The sequence below is a fragment of the Rhamphochromis sp. 'chilingali' genome (assembly GCF_963969265.1).
Source record: "Rhamphochromis sp. 'chilingali' genome assembly, chromosome: 21".
Classification (NCBI taxonomy): domain Eukaryota; kingdom Metazoa; phylum Chordata; class Actinopteri; order Cichliformes; family Cichlidae; genus Rhamphochromis; species Rhamphochromis sp. 'chilingali'.
The window spans coordinates 18523592-18537959 of NC_137949.1; the positions used below are offsets into that span (position 1 = coordinate 18523592).

The 14368-nt window shown below is 40.2% G+C and overlaps 1 protein-coding gene across 1 annotated transcript; it reads left to right on the plus strand.

Moving 5' to 3' along the window:
* Positions 1-19: 19 nt before the first annotated feature.
* fbln5 (fibulin 5) lies at positions 20-13830 on the plus strand. Its single transcript, XM_080870213.1, has 11 exons — positions 20-474; positions 676-730; positions 949-997; positions 1190-1468; positions 8825-8947; positions 9556-9672; positions 9775-9891; positions 10283-10405; positions 10625-10751; positions 10873-11068; positions 13071-13830. The coding sequence occupies exons 1-11, from the start codon at positions 431-433 to the stop codon at positions 13230-13232; spliced, it is 1392 nt and encodes a 463-aa protein (XP_080726339.1). The 5' UTR covers positions 20-430; the 3' UTR covers positions 13233-13830.
* Positions 13831-14368: the final 538 nt, after the last annotated feature.

The window sequence follows — 14368 nt, forward strand, 5'->3', positions numbered from 1 at the left end:
TAAGCTTTATGCTTTTCTGCCTCCTAACCGCCCAGGAGAAGCCGCTTGTCGGAGTGAGCGCGCCGCTGTGGGGCCGCCGTCTCCGTGCGCTCTGACTGGAGGGGGCTGGCTCTCCTGATTGAATCCAGCTGTTGGGAAAGTGCTCGGAGGGGGCCCGTTAATTTGCATTGCTAAATAATCTGTAGCGCCGACAGAGCGGGGAAGAAGCAGAACAGTCCATTTTGAAAAAGCATTCTTCCAACACTTGGTCAATGTACTGGAGCTTCAGCTCGACCAGGCAGCGGTTAATGAAAACCTGGTGTCGGCTTTCGCGTAAAGGCGCATAGTTGGGGGTGGTGGTGAGAGTCCTGCTGAGTAGTGGCGAGGGGATTCAAATTTACGGGTCGTTTCAAATCTTTCCTTTGAGAGAACTCAGTTGGAGTCGTAAACCATGCATTTAGAGGGACGTGGCTTCAGGTTTTGCTCTCCTTCAAGGTCAGTAGTCTCCACTTTATTTTCTCCGCAGGCATCTTTTGCGTAACGGACTTTTTTTTTTCTTTTTTCTTTTCTTTTTTTTTTTTAAACTTACGTTGCATGTTTGAATGAATATGTGACAAATGCCTGTATCAAGTTCCTGTTTTCTTCTGCGAACTCCTTCCGAGAAGGGCCTAAAAACGTAAAATTTCCTCTTTGCAGGATGCTGACAGCTCTGGTATTTATTCTGCTTTGTGTCCAGCCTGGGCGCGGACAGGTAAGACACCTTCATCCATTTAGTCTAAGGCTGTGATCACTTAACTAAAAAGTTGCTCTGAAACTTACCAAAGCCAAATAAAGATGCAAATGCGTCTTTGATGCAAGCTAATATATTTATGCATTATAACATATATTCTTCTCATACTAGTTTGACATCTCAGCAAATGAATGCGTTAAAAAACATGCTCAAACCGCATTTTGATCACTTCTCTTCAGACCTGCACAGAAGGTTTCGCATATGAACCCAGAACAAGACAGTGTATAGGTGAGTGGCATCACTTCTGTTTTTTTTTTGCATTGAAAAGTTACATTTATAGAACAAAGAGACGTGTCTGGAATTCAAACACAGTGTGCGCAAGAAAATCAAATCCCAAAGCACCGGGATGGGTTGTAGCACAGATTCACACATGCTCCGGATGCAAGAATGTCCTTATCAGTGCACGGCTCTGTATTCCAGATGTGGATGAGTGCCGTACCATGCCAGATGCTTGCCGAGGAGACATGCGCTGTGTGAACCAGAACGGAGGTTACCTATGCATCCCAAGGAACTTGTACAACCAGCCTTACAGACCGGATCCCATAGTGCCTGAGCCGGTTTACCCGGACCCTTCAGCTGGATTTCCAAACTCTTTCCTCCCATCTCCCCCAAGATCTGTGGAGCCCAGCTACCCAAGAGTGATCAGCACTGCGCAATGTATCCTGGGATATACTCTTGCAGAGGATGGCACCTGTAACGGTTAGTAGGATTCTGCAGTTTGTTCTCACTGGTCTAAGATATTTACTACCACAAGTAGAATATAGTAATGTGTTTTTGAGCTACCCCTGATTTCTTTATATTTTGAGAAGCAAATGAGAAATAATTGCAATAATTTATTAAAACAGAAATAAAGGCACAAATACAGTTTGTACAATTTGAATAAGCTTGAAAGTCAATATTTAAAATGAAAACCTTTATTCTTTACACAGTGTGAAGTCTCTTAGGCCAGATTTCTTGTTATTTCTGTAAGTACTCTTCAGGAATAGTTCTCCAGGCTTCTTGAAGGACATTCAAAGCTCTTCTTTGGATGTTGGCTGCCTTTTGTTCTGTTCTCAGTCCAGATGATCCCACACTGCTTCAGTAACTTTGAGGTCTGGACTCTAGGGAGGCCAATTTATGACTGATAGTATTGTGTGTTCGTCTGTCCAGATATGCCTTTCCTGCATTGGCAGTGTGTTTGGGATCATTGTCATGCTGAAAAATGAATTTATTGTCAACCAGAAGCTTTCCAGATGGTATTTCATGTTGGATTTAATTCTGATGGTGCTTTTCAGTTTTCATAATTCCATCAACTTTGATGAGATCTCCAACACCACTGGTTGAAACAAAGCCCCGAACCATGACAGAGCCTCCACCGTGTTTTACAGATGGCTCACAGGTTACTGTTGTACCTTTCTCCCCAACTCCCTCAAATTTTTCCCTCAAATTGTTGTCAGTTTTAGGGGGGGAATTGGATTCATCACTCCATAAGACCTGTTCCCATTGATTTTCAGTCCAGTTCCTATGTAATTTGACATGCCTCCATCTTTTCTCCCTGCTTCCCTTCTTTAAAGGAAAGACTGCACACCATGCTGAGGTGTGACAAGTTTTCAACTAATAGCTGCTAGTAGTTAATAGTGCAAAAGTGCTTCTTTATGTCTGTCAAACTGCCTTATCTTTGGAATTTCTAGAATTCAACTAAAGAAGTTTGAACAAATTATGTGTTTTTGTGAGACAGGCTGCTGTTAACAAAGTGCCTGCTCAGTTGTCTATGATCTGTAGACAAAACACTGGTTTATCCCTTGAGTTAGGTGCCTTTTTTATGTTTGAATAATTGTTTACATAATTACACAGGTCCATGTTGCCTAACAAACAAACACAAAAAACATTCCTCTGAAAATGTTCATGTGAAAAAGCAGACAATGACCTTCTGAAAGATGGAGAACTGTTGCTCAAGAACCCTTAAAAAAAGGCAAGGCAAGGCAAGTTTATTTGTATAGCACAATTCAACAAAAAGGTGATTCAAAGTGCTTTACAGAGACATTAGAAACAAGAACAAATAAAAAGCATGATTTAAAATTGATTAAAACAAGCAAATAACCTAACTAACTAATTAACAAACAAACAAACAAACAAACAAACAAAACAGTATATAAAATCAAAACAGATAAAATCAGAACAGTAGATAAAATCAGTAGTTAAATGTAAGTTTTGAAATTTAAGCTTAAAGTGTGGATTTGGTGCTTTATTCAAATGCAGCTGAGAACAGGTGAGTCTTCAACCTGGATTTAAATAAACTGAGTGTTTCAGCTGATCTGAGGCTTTCTGGGAGTTTGTTCCAGATATAAGGAGCATAAAAGCTGAATGCAGCTTCTCCGTGTCTGGTTCTGACTCTGGGAACTGATAAAAGACCGGATCCAGATGACCTGAGGGATCTGGATGGTTCATACTGGGTCAGGAGGTCATTGATGTATTTTGGTCCTAAACCATTCAGAGCTTTATAGGCCAGCATCAGAACTTTAAAGTCTATCCTCTGACGGACAGGCAGCCAGTGTAAGAACCTCAGAGCTGGACTGATGTGGTCCACTTTTTTGGTCTTAGTGAGGACTCGAGCAGCAGAGTTCTGAATGAGCTGTAGTTGTCTGACTGATTTTTTAGGTAGACCTGTAAAGATGCTGTTACAGTAATCAAGCCTACTAAAGATGAATGCATGGACTAGTTTTTCCAGGTCCTGTTGAGACATCAGATCTTTTATCCTTGATATATTCTTGAGGTGATAGTAAGCTGACTTTGTTATTATCTTAATGTGTTTTTCTAAGTTTAGGTCTGCATCCATCACTACACCCAAATTTCTCGCCTGGTTTGTGGTTTTTAGATGTATGGATTGAAGTTCTCTGGTGACCTGTAATCGTTTTTCTTTGGCGCCAAAGACTATTACCTCAGTTTTGTTTTTGTTTAGCTGGAGAAAATTGTGGCACAACCAGTCATTGATTTCCTCAATGCATTTACCAAGAGCCTGTACAGGGCCTCGGTCTCCTGGTGACATTGTGATATATATTTGTGTGTCATCTGCATAGCTGTGGTAGTTTATTTTGTTGTTCTTTATAATCTGTGCCAGTGGGAGCATGTAGATGTTAAACAGAAGGGGTCCCAAGATGGAACCTTGGGGAACTCCACATGTGATACTTGTCTGCTCAGATGTGAAGTTACCTATTGATACAAAGTATTTCCTGTTTTCTACGTATGTTTTGAACCAGTTTAGTACAGTTCCTGAAAGACCTGTCCAGTTCTCCAGTCGTTTGAGTAATATGTTGTGGTCAACTGTATCAAATGCTGCACTGAGATCCAGTAAAACTAGGACTGACATTTTTCCACTGTCTGTATTCAGACATATGTCATTGAACACTTTGGTCAGAGCGGTTTCAGTGCTGTGGTTCTGTCTAAAACCTGACTGGAAGGCATCGTAGCAATTATTCTGTTTTAAGAAGTAACTGAGCTGTTGAGAAACTGCTTTTTCAATGATCTTACTTAAAAACGGGAGATTTGAGATCGGCCTGTAGTTGTTCATTTGTGTCTTGTCAAGATTGTCCTTTTTCAGTATAGGTTTGATTACAGCAGTTTTTAGTGGTTCTGGAAACACACCTGATAATAAAGAAAAGTTGACGATCTGTAACAGGTCTGACTCTAAAGTCTTTGAGACCTTTTTGAAAAAACTTGTTGGCAGGACATCTAAACAGCAGGAGGAGGAGTTCAGTTGACCTAAGATGTCCTCCAGGTCTTTGCTGTTAATAGGTTGAAACTGTTTCATGGTGTTTAAACAGTTTTTTGGTGGACACAGTACATATCCTGGATCTGCTGTTGATGTACCAATTGCTTGTCTAATTTTTTGGATTTTTTCAGTGAAGAATTTGGCAAAGTCATTGCAGGCCATGGTCGAATGAAGTTCAGCTGCCACTGACACAGGAGGGTTTGTTAGCCTGTCAACTGTAGAAAATAAGACCCGAGCATTATGGCTGTTTTTAGTGATGATGTCAGAGAAGTAGGACCTCCTTGCATTCCTCAGTTGTAAATTATAATTGTGAAGTTTCTCTTTATAAATGTCATAATGAACCTGGAGGTTTGTTTTTCTCCATCTGCGCTCAGCTTTCCTACACTCTCTTCCAACGGGCCAAGAAAGTCTGGCCCGTTGGAAGCAAAATATAAGGGAGTGAGAGCCAGCTCAAGACTTTTGCAAAGTATTGTAACTCAACATTGTACTGCAGGTTTTTCAGTCTGATTTCATTCCCCAGTTGTTCTATACGGGGCTGGTCACCTGCTTGAAGCCAGGATTATACTTACAGTTTTTCTTATTATACAACCTTTTTTGTCCATTTGGAGGAAGCCAGTGCAGTCACTACTCTATTTAGAAATGATCTGGTAATTGCTAATGGGTTAAATCCTGATAATCATAGGGTATGTGGTTGTCTGCGCAAATCATCATGTAAAACCTCTGATGACAAAATTAGCATCCATTAGAAATTGATGTCACTTGGATGCTTGCATATTTGCGCATGCAGAAAGTATTAACTCTGGGCTCAGGAGAACTCCCGTAGCTTCGGTTCAGTCATACGAGACTGACTCATAAAAAATTCTGCTGAAAACTTCACAATTCTTCCGTTCAAGCCAATTTCAAAAATGAAGTAAACATTGTTCGAGCCAAGTCTTTTGTTCGTGTTCATCAGAAGTCCCCGAAAGTTCAAAGTTGCTTATTGTTTTCAGTCGTTTGCTTACATCAGTCTGACAAAGCGCTTGTTTGATTGTTCACGGTGGGTCAACATTTGCACCCATTCATCACAGTGAGGGAATGTAACCACAAGCAGGGTTTAGATCCCAGCCTTTCTATTAAAAACAAACGCACAAACAAACAAAGAAAAACACTGAAATTCAACAACTCTATTTGGGGACTGAAGACGTAATTATTCATAAATTTCCATTAAAATGTGTGGTCATCTTGTAACCTCTCTTGTTAATTACCTTACCCTTTAAGAGGATTCTAACCCCCTAACTGACATAAGAATGTCATATTTGATTTTCTGGAGTATTTTTCTTAACACAATCGCAGCTTTTCCCTTTGCTGCCACTCTAATGCATCTTTAAAGTTACTTCAGGCAAGTTATGAAGTCAAATTTCAACCAGGATCCCTGTGGATTAGCTGATCAGAAATCACCTGGCAAATTTCATCATAGGGCGTGAAGTTACTGCACATCTGCAAGTTGCTTTGCAACCCATCTCTGCCAAAGCTCATTTTTATACTGTCTCACTGCTTGCAGGAGATATAAGGGTGGAAGGTGTCTATCCGCGGCTGCAGCTGTTTCTGGTCTTGAGGCTCTTAACTGGATTTCAGCAGTGGCTGAAAAATTTGAATGTTTTGCAGAATACAGTCTTGACATCTGCCACCTGCTGCTGTTTATCAGATATTAGAGTCAAGCTATGAACGAGGTAACATCAGTGGGAAAAGATAAAGAATAGGAATTCAGTGTGGTTAAAATCCAGAGAAATACATGAATCCATCGCATCACAGGGACAGATGTTTTTTAGTGTTTTGTGCCGCAGCCTGTCTGCTGTCACCCCACCGACCCAGAGGCCCATTTAACGTTTCAAAGCGAATAAATGTCATCTTTTTTAATTGAGCTGTTTCAATTTCACAACTTCAAGAGTTCCCAGCTGTTAGATAAACACTTCACAAACTTTCCTTGGCGGGTCTAGCAGGGACAAGCTGTTAAAAAATGGGTTCCTTAAGGTCCATTTGGGGTGTTTTCCTGTCATTTTGGATAAATTAGCCATGACTGTGCTGGGAGGAGGAAAATGTACATATGTGGTACAGTTTTCCCCCTCCAAAGAGAGCTCTAGAAGTTCGCTCATGGACAAATATGGACTTTTTTCCCCTCTTTGTAGGGGAGAAGGTCTGTGAGGGAATCAGCTCGCAACATTGTTTGGGTAAACTACACTATGTGAGTGCCAAAAATGAGGTCATATGCTGCCAAATTTGTGCCCAGGCCAGGGCAAGAGAACAGGCATGCCTCTGTGGAGGCAGCGACTCAGCACACCCCTGAAGGCTGGCACACTGTGTGTGCAGTGATGTAATTAGTTGCTGATTGATGCTGCTGTGGGGCAGAAAATACACAGACTGCGACTTCCCGTCTGAACCTGCAACAATTGTGGTTTTGTTTCTGAGTTAATGGTATGTCAGTGTTTCAAATGGAACCAGTCTGGGGGAACAATAGAAATGATAAGCTTCATCCTGAAGGTGTTGAATACGGTTGAGCTTTCACTCTATTTAACCACACTATCTCTAATAAATGGACCATAATAAAAGTGCTTACAGTTTACTTTCTAGACAAACACACAATAATTAGGATAGATGAGGATAGATCAAATTAACATTATAAAAATGACACCTGCTGAAAATCTGTACAAAACTGTCACTGCTTAAGCACACTTTTTATTCTCTACCAAGTAAAAAAAAAAGAAACCATTAACGTTCAGATGCTGTGCTTTTCATCCCACTAGAGACTGTAATATTCATTACAGCTCATAACTCAGTTTTAGGGATTTTCAGGTTTTTACTGGAGTCCAGGGATTTACATGCTCCGTTGTGCCTGGAGAAAAGTATCCAGCCTTATGCACTTTCGAAACCAGTGGGTCAACTCAAAAATGCACAACAGCTCATCTTTTAACAGAGCATTTTTCTGGTAGTGAAGCTATAAACTCTTATCCTTTATAATATTTTCATTGGAATCTTGATAAAGAAAAGCAAGCTGGTTTTGTGTCACTTACTGTTATTTTGAATCAGTTTGTGCAGCCATATGTGGTCAAGATCTTTCTGCACAGGAGTTTGGTTTTTTTTTTGCATCTACATCTGACCCTGTCATGTCTTCTCTGAAGCTGATCAGGGCTGTCAGCAACTCCAAAAACTCATGGGCAGCTCATAAAACAGCCTATATAAGGAGGTGAACTGAAACGCTCCTGCGGCTTGTGTGTGTATATGTTGGAGATCTGCAGTAAGGTCTACACATGGGGTGCAGATGAGGGGCATTCAGGGAGATTTTCACTGGAAACTGTAAGCAGGTGCCGTGGCTGTGTAGCTTTTGGCCGGTGGCCTAATGCACCGGGTCTCCTCCACCCTCGTGAAGGGCCAGTGGTCCCAGCTGGCATAAAGGGCAACGGTCCCACAGACAGACGTTATCGCTTATCATAGCTGCCTGTTCAAACAAAAAACCAGGCTCCCACCCACTTCCCCCCACCGGTTTTCTAGAGATCGGTGACTTCATTGTCTGAGAACCATAAACAGAAGTTGGAATTTGCGATTTGTCGTATCCTCATAAGGGCATTATGATTTAGTGTTTGAGCTGCTCCAGGGGCGTTGATGGAATTCAGATTGTAATCTGAGAAATCTGCAAATCTGTGTAGAAACGATCATAAGCGCTGAAATGATAACTGTTTGGTTAAGAGTTTGGGTTTTTTTTAAGCACAGGGCGATGAAACTCTGAGTGTTGGATAAACTGATTTTCAAACAGAAGATTGCTGGTGCAATCTTCAAGCCAGCAGGAAAAAGTTCCCTAGCTGATGTGCTTTCGAGCAAGGCACATGAGCATCAAATCCTGCATTGGAGTTAGTCAATAAAAGGTGAGGTGAAGGCTAAACCTAAATGTTTGGAATCAAATCTACTGACGTCCGAGAAGTGCAAAAAGCATAACTCCCACATGGAAATCAGTATTATCAGTGTGCTTTTATCTCATCTGTTTACTTTGATGTCATTTTAAAAATATCCATGCCTCACTTTATGAAATACTTTAGATGATACGTGATACTCTTCTCCTAACTCTCAATAAACTTTGAAAGTGTCTCTCTGGGTGTTACTTTTGTGTAGATTTGAAGGGCTGGCTGCCAAATGTAACAGAAAAACATGTTTTTTGTGTTAATGTGCTGAACTTTTTTTTGTTTTATGTCGCTTCTGCCTCTTTGAGCGTCCTTTTTAATTTTGTTGAATTTTGTTAATTTTTTCTCCTCTTTTTTTTTTCTTTTTTTTAATTGCAGACATTGATGAATGCGAGACAAACTCTCACCACTGTAACCCCACCCAGGTCTGTATCAACACAGCAGGTGGCTACACATGCTCCTGCACTGAAGGTTACTGGCTCCTTGGTGGACAGTGTCAGGGTGAGCCAGTTTTTCCCTGAAACTTCTTTAAACATTAGCATATATTAACAATACACTTTACCCAGTGGGATTCACATTGCATCACTGCAAATACTCTACAAAGTGAACTCAGAGTCAGTTTATTATTGTTCAGCCATCGCTCAATTTTGCCATTACTTTGTGCAAATTATCAAATGAAGGGAAGCTAGGAAAACAAGCACTGAGCATTTTAATTCAATATTTTCTGGAATTACCAAGTGATGGAAAAGCTTTGATTTTCTTCTTCAAGCACTAATAAATGCAAATGTAGTCTTGGACATGCAAAACCAGCAATCTATTATATCTTAGTACTAACACTGTAAAAAGCATAGATCAGAGGTCATGTCAATTTTTATGATCACTGTCGGATAATGCAGAAAAGTCCCTGCATGTACTTGTCCTCATTTAGAAAAGAAGAACAGCGCCCTCCTCATGCTTTGTGGTGCAATGCAGCTCAGCAGAGTCTGTTCAAATCAAAACACTAATCGTATATTTACTTACAGTAAACTTGCCTACAGCACAATATGTATTATGGTCAGTGACTACCTTCTACTTAAATTTTCTTCTTTTTTTTTCTTTTTTGGTACCAGATATTGATGAATGTCGCTATGGTTACTGCCAGCAGCTGTGTGCCAACGTGCCCGGCTCATATTCTTGTTCCTGTAATCCTGGCTTCATCCTCAATCCAGACAGCCGGACCTGTCAAGGTAAACACATTCACAAGCACCGGGCCACGGCTTTACAACAGGAAAAGAAACACCTGTATATCGTGTACCAGTGTTGTCAGCTTCCAGCTTCTGTTGTTCCAGATGTGGATGAGTGTGCAGATGAACCTTGTAGTCATGGCTGCTTGAATACCTACGGGTCCTACATGTGCAACTGTGACGAAGGATTTGAGCTGGCATCTGATGGTACTACTTGCATCGGTGAGGAAGATTTTATTCTTTTGATATATCAATATTAATCTATCTTTGAAGCAGTGTGAATAATTGAGTCGGTAAAGAACCAGAAACTGAGATGCATTTTTGTAAAAAGGAGCAAAAAGTCGTATGACAGAGGTGAATTGAACAGAATAAAAATGTTTGCTTTGGCAGCAGGATCACAGAGAGCAGGTGTGCTGTATGAGACTAGTTCCAGTTTATCACAGGCTAGGTCGACACAGTTTAGAAAGAGCAAGCTGCATGACTGACACCGTGCAAAACATGCAGACTTCACTCAGACATATTGAGGCGGGCTTGGTTGAGCTTGAACACTGAACACTGTTGGTGCTGATGTCCTTTTCTGATAGGTGTTAATTCTGTTTCTTGCTTCGTGCAGACTTGGATGAGTGCAGTTTCTCTGAGTTTCTGTGTCAGTACAGATGTGTCAACATCCCCGGTTCTTACTCCTGCATCTGTCCACCCGGATATTATATATATGAGGACGGCAGGAGCTGTGAGGGTAAGAAGATGAGGAACTCTCACACAGATACATCATTTCCTAACTGAATGCATTAGTTTATGTGATAAAGTTATTATTGTTATCAGTTAAATACTTCTCTTGACTCAGGACACATGCATCTATTTTTCTTTAATATCAACATTGTTGAAGCTTCTTCTTCTTCTCTCGTGATGATTATGTTTAAACTGACTTTGATTGTTGTGTGTTTGATTCTTAAAGATGTCAATGAATGTGACACTGGTAACAACACCTGTACAACAGCACAAGTGTGTTTCAATTTCCAGGGAAGCTATACATGCCTGAATCCTTTACAGTGCAACCTTCCTTACATCGAAGTTAGTGACAAGTGAGTCTTACTTCTTCGCTTTCTCTAGACGCCTTTTAACACCAAATTCTAAACTGTTTCACTGCTTATTTGTTTAAAATATCCTCTAAAGCTTAAAGTGACCGTGTCTCCTCCTTGGCAGTCAGTGTATGTGTTCAGCTGAGAACCCTGCCTGCAGGGATAAGCCCTTCACCATTTTGTACCGACACATGGACATGTCGTCGGGGCGCAGTGTGCCTGCAGATATCTTCCAGATGCAGGCCACCACGCGCTATCCCGGCGCCTTCTACATCTTCCAGATAAAGTCGGGCAACGATGGGCGAGAGTTTTACATGAGGGTACGTTTTTCAGAGACCCATCAACAGAAGATATGGCAGATGGAAGACTTTAGTGCACTATATTAATGCAAAGTAACACAATAAATGAAAGTGGGCCCCCACTCCTACAGAAACTCAAACTCTATAGATGGGCAAATTCAAGGAAACTGCAGAACTAGGCAGGAAAGGAAATGACAGTAGTGTTTGGTTGTTAAAGAATGCAGTCCAGAAACTCCACAGCTGTGACTGTTTAGTTACCAAAGATGTTTCCAAAATCAGTCTTGGACTTGTCCTAGATGATGATAATTCACCAGCTTAATAGTGAGAAAAACATATTAGAATCACTGCAAAGAAGATACCATGCGACGCAAGAAAATCTCCTTTTTATTGTATTGCATTTATCTTAAAGGTTAAGTAATGCAATGCTTGACATTTATCTAAAAAGATGAATGAATACAAATTTATTCATAATGAAATACTGAAAACAACTGAAAGAATTATGTAAGTGCATTACAAAATTTTTGTCTAAAAGATACATTTAATGTAATCCATCTTATTGATTCAGTAATATGATATAATGTAACAAAATAGGCGTTTGATCTGAGATTTAAGTAAGACCACCTGGAGCACCTTTCCTTGTAATGCTTTATTATTTCCATCTAGTATTGGCACTTATCTAAGTGAATAGTATCAGCACTTCCTCGTATCATTACACAGTGAGATGATCGGGATTTGTTCACCCACAGCACGGAGTGACATGTAACCGAAAATACAACAAATAATTACACAAAGTTTTTGATCTTCATTCTAATACAAACCATATTCTCTCCCAAAATTGGGACATTGCATAAAATGTAAATTAAAACAGAATGCAATGATCTGAAAATCCAATAAGCCCATATTTTAGTCATAATAGAACATTGAAAATATGACATTTTAAATTTAGACCTTTTGCTATTTAAAAAAAAAAAAAAGAGTTCATTTTGACTGTGGTGGCAGTAACATGTCTCAAAAAGTTGGAATGGGGGTAACAAAAGGCTGTAAAAGGAAGTGGTGCTAAAAAGAAACAGCTCGAGGAACAATTCGCGACTAATGAGGTTAATTAGGAACAAGTCAGCTGATGTTCTTTTTATACCCAGAAGTAAATGGACAGAGGTTGACCAATCTGTAAAAAAGTACATGTGACTTACTGGCTGAAAACACTAGAGTATCGTGAAACCAAAAATACGAGGACTTCTGAGCAGTCCAACATCCTCCATGAGACAAGAATGGGACAACATTCCTCTCAAAAGTCCAACAGCTGGTCTTCTCGGTTCCCAGATGTTTACAGACTGTTGATAAAAGAAGGGGGGCTGCTACACAGTGGTAAACATAGCACTGTCCTTTTCTGAGATGTGTTGGTGTCATCAAATTTAAAATGAGCTCATAAGTGATACATTTTCTCAGTTTAAGCATTTGACATGGTTTCTATGTAGTTTTATGAGTAAAATGTGGGTTTATGAGATTCTCGAATCATTGCATTCTGTTTTTATTTACAGTTTGCACAGGACTGATTTGACGTTTTAAAATAAGGACTCGAGTTTGTGCTCAGAGACGGAAAGAAAAAGATGGTAGTTTTGATCCTGGGCTAAAGTTAGGGTTAGATCTTTTTTTTTGTAGCTGTGATTATGATCAAATTCTAGATACACTTCAAAGAAATATCAGGTGTTTAGATAAGATTGGCTACGGAATACCGTTTATTTTGAATAAATTATAAATATATATATGTGTGTACCACAGGTTTAATGAGTTGTAAGAACCTGACAATGCAGAGTGCACCCAGCAGATGGTGTAATGTATCTGAGAAGCTGAGTTTGATCAGAAACTGCTAAGTTGGCTTTCTAAACAAGTGTGCTCTTGTTTTATTTACTGGAAGTTGTATAACCAGGCACTGAGCCACGTGTTTCTTCCGCTGTGTGCAGTAGTGTTTCCTGTAATTCATTCCTCACATTCCCCTTTTGTCTCTGTCCTCTTTCTCTTAAAGCAAACCAGTAATGTGAGCGCCACGCTCGTCTTATCGCGGCCAATCAAGGGGCCGAAGAAGGTGGTGCTGGACCTGGAGATGGTCACGGTCAACAATGTCATCAACTTCAGAGGCAGCTCCATCATCCGTCTGACAATATTTGTATCAGAGCATCCGTTTTGAGGGTCCCAAATGAACTTCATTGCCACAAAAGAAAGTCAAGCATGAAGCAGCTGTTTTCACCTGCAGCTGATGTAATAGTTTGCTTGTTGCCCCCCTTCCCCCCTCATTATGTCACCTTCGGTAGAGACACAACAGGACTCCGCTGAGAACAGCTGACGGGAAGACTTTCCCGTGCTGGAATCTCCACCCTTGTTTAATAGACACTGAGCTTTTACGACTACGATATTGACTTTCAACACACAAACCCACGCACACACAGACATGCAGGGATATTTATGGTGTACAATTTCAGAGGACGACCTGACAACAGCAACATCACGGAGAATCGGTGTATATACACACGAGCTCGTCCATTTGTCTGTGAACCTTCATCCCTTCACATAAGCTGTGAGTTTTATGTTGTCATTTCCTCTCAAGTGGCATCTGATCTTAGCTGACAAGAGGAGAGCCAGTTATCCGAAGCAGAAGTGTAAATGTGCATTTTACAGAGGCAGTATTTAAAATGATGTAACAACAAGTCATTAATTGAATTATTGATCACAGTTTCTTTTTGACCAATAAACTTCTTCACCACACAAACAGCTGTCCCTGGCATGAGGCGGCTCCCAAACTAATGCATCACCTGGTTTTGTGGATACTCTGGGGAATTTGGGATGGGGATTTTTTTTGGCACTATAACAAAATGTGGGATTATATCAATGCATTTTAGGGGTCACTTTAGCAAAAACTCCTGAAACAACAGCTAATTTATGGATTATAATGTGGGACTGTGATACATTTTGAATTACTGCATTTACACATATATACAAAAGTGTCAGTTTGGGATAAGTATGGGTTGATAGCAGCACTTATTTGGGTATCAGAATTTGTGAAAAGGGCATATAATAAACCATTGGGTGCTATACCATGTGAGGGTTACTTAATATGGATGTTATAGCAACACTTGATTTGAATATGGGGAACCACATTTTTAACACCTCTTGTAAATTTTTTCAGGGTCTAAACTGTTAATAGATTTGAGGGGTGACTGAGAAAATTTGCGTGATTTGGGCACACATGACGGTTTTTAGGTATATAAAGAAAAAAATGTATATATTTACATATCAGCAAATGTTTTGCAATCAGCGAATTCAGTC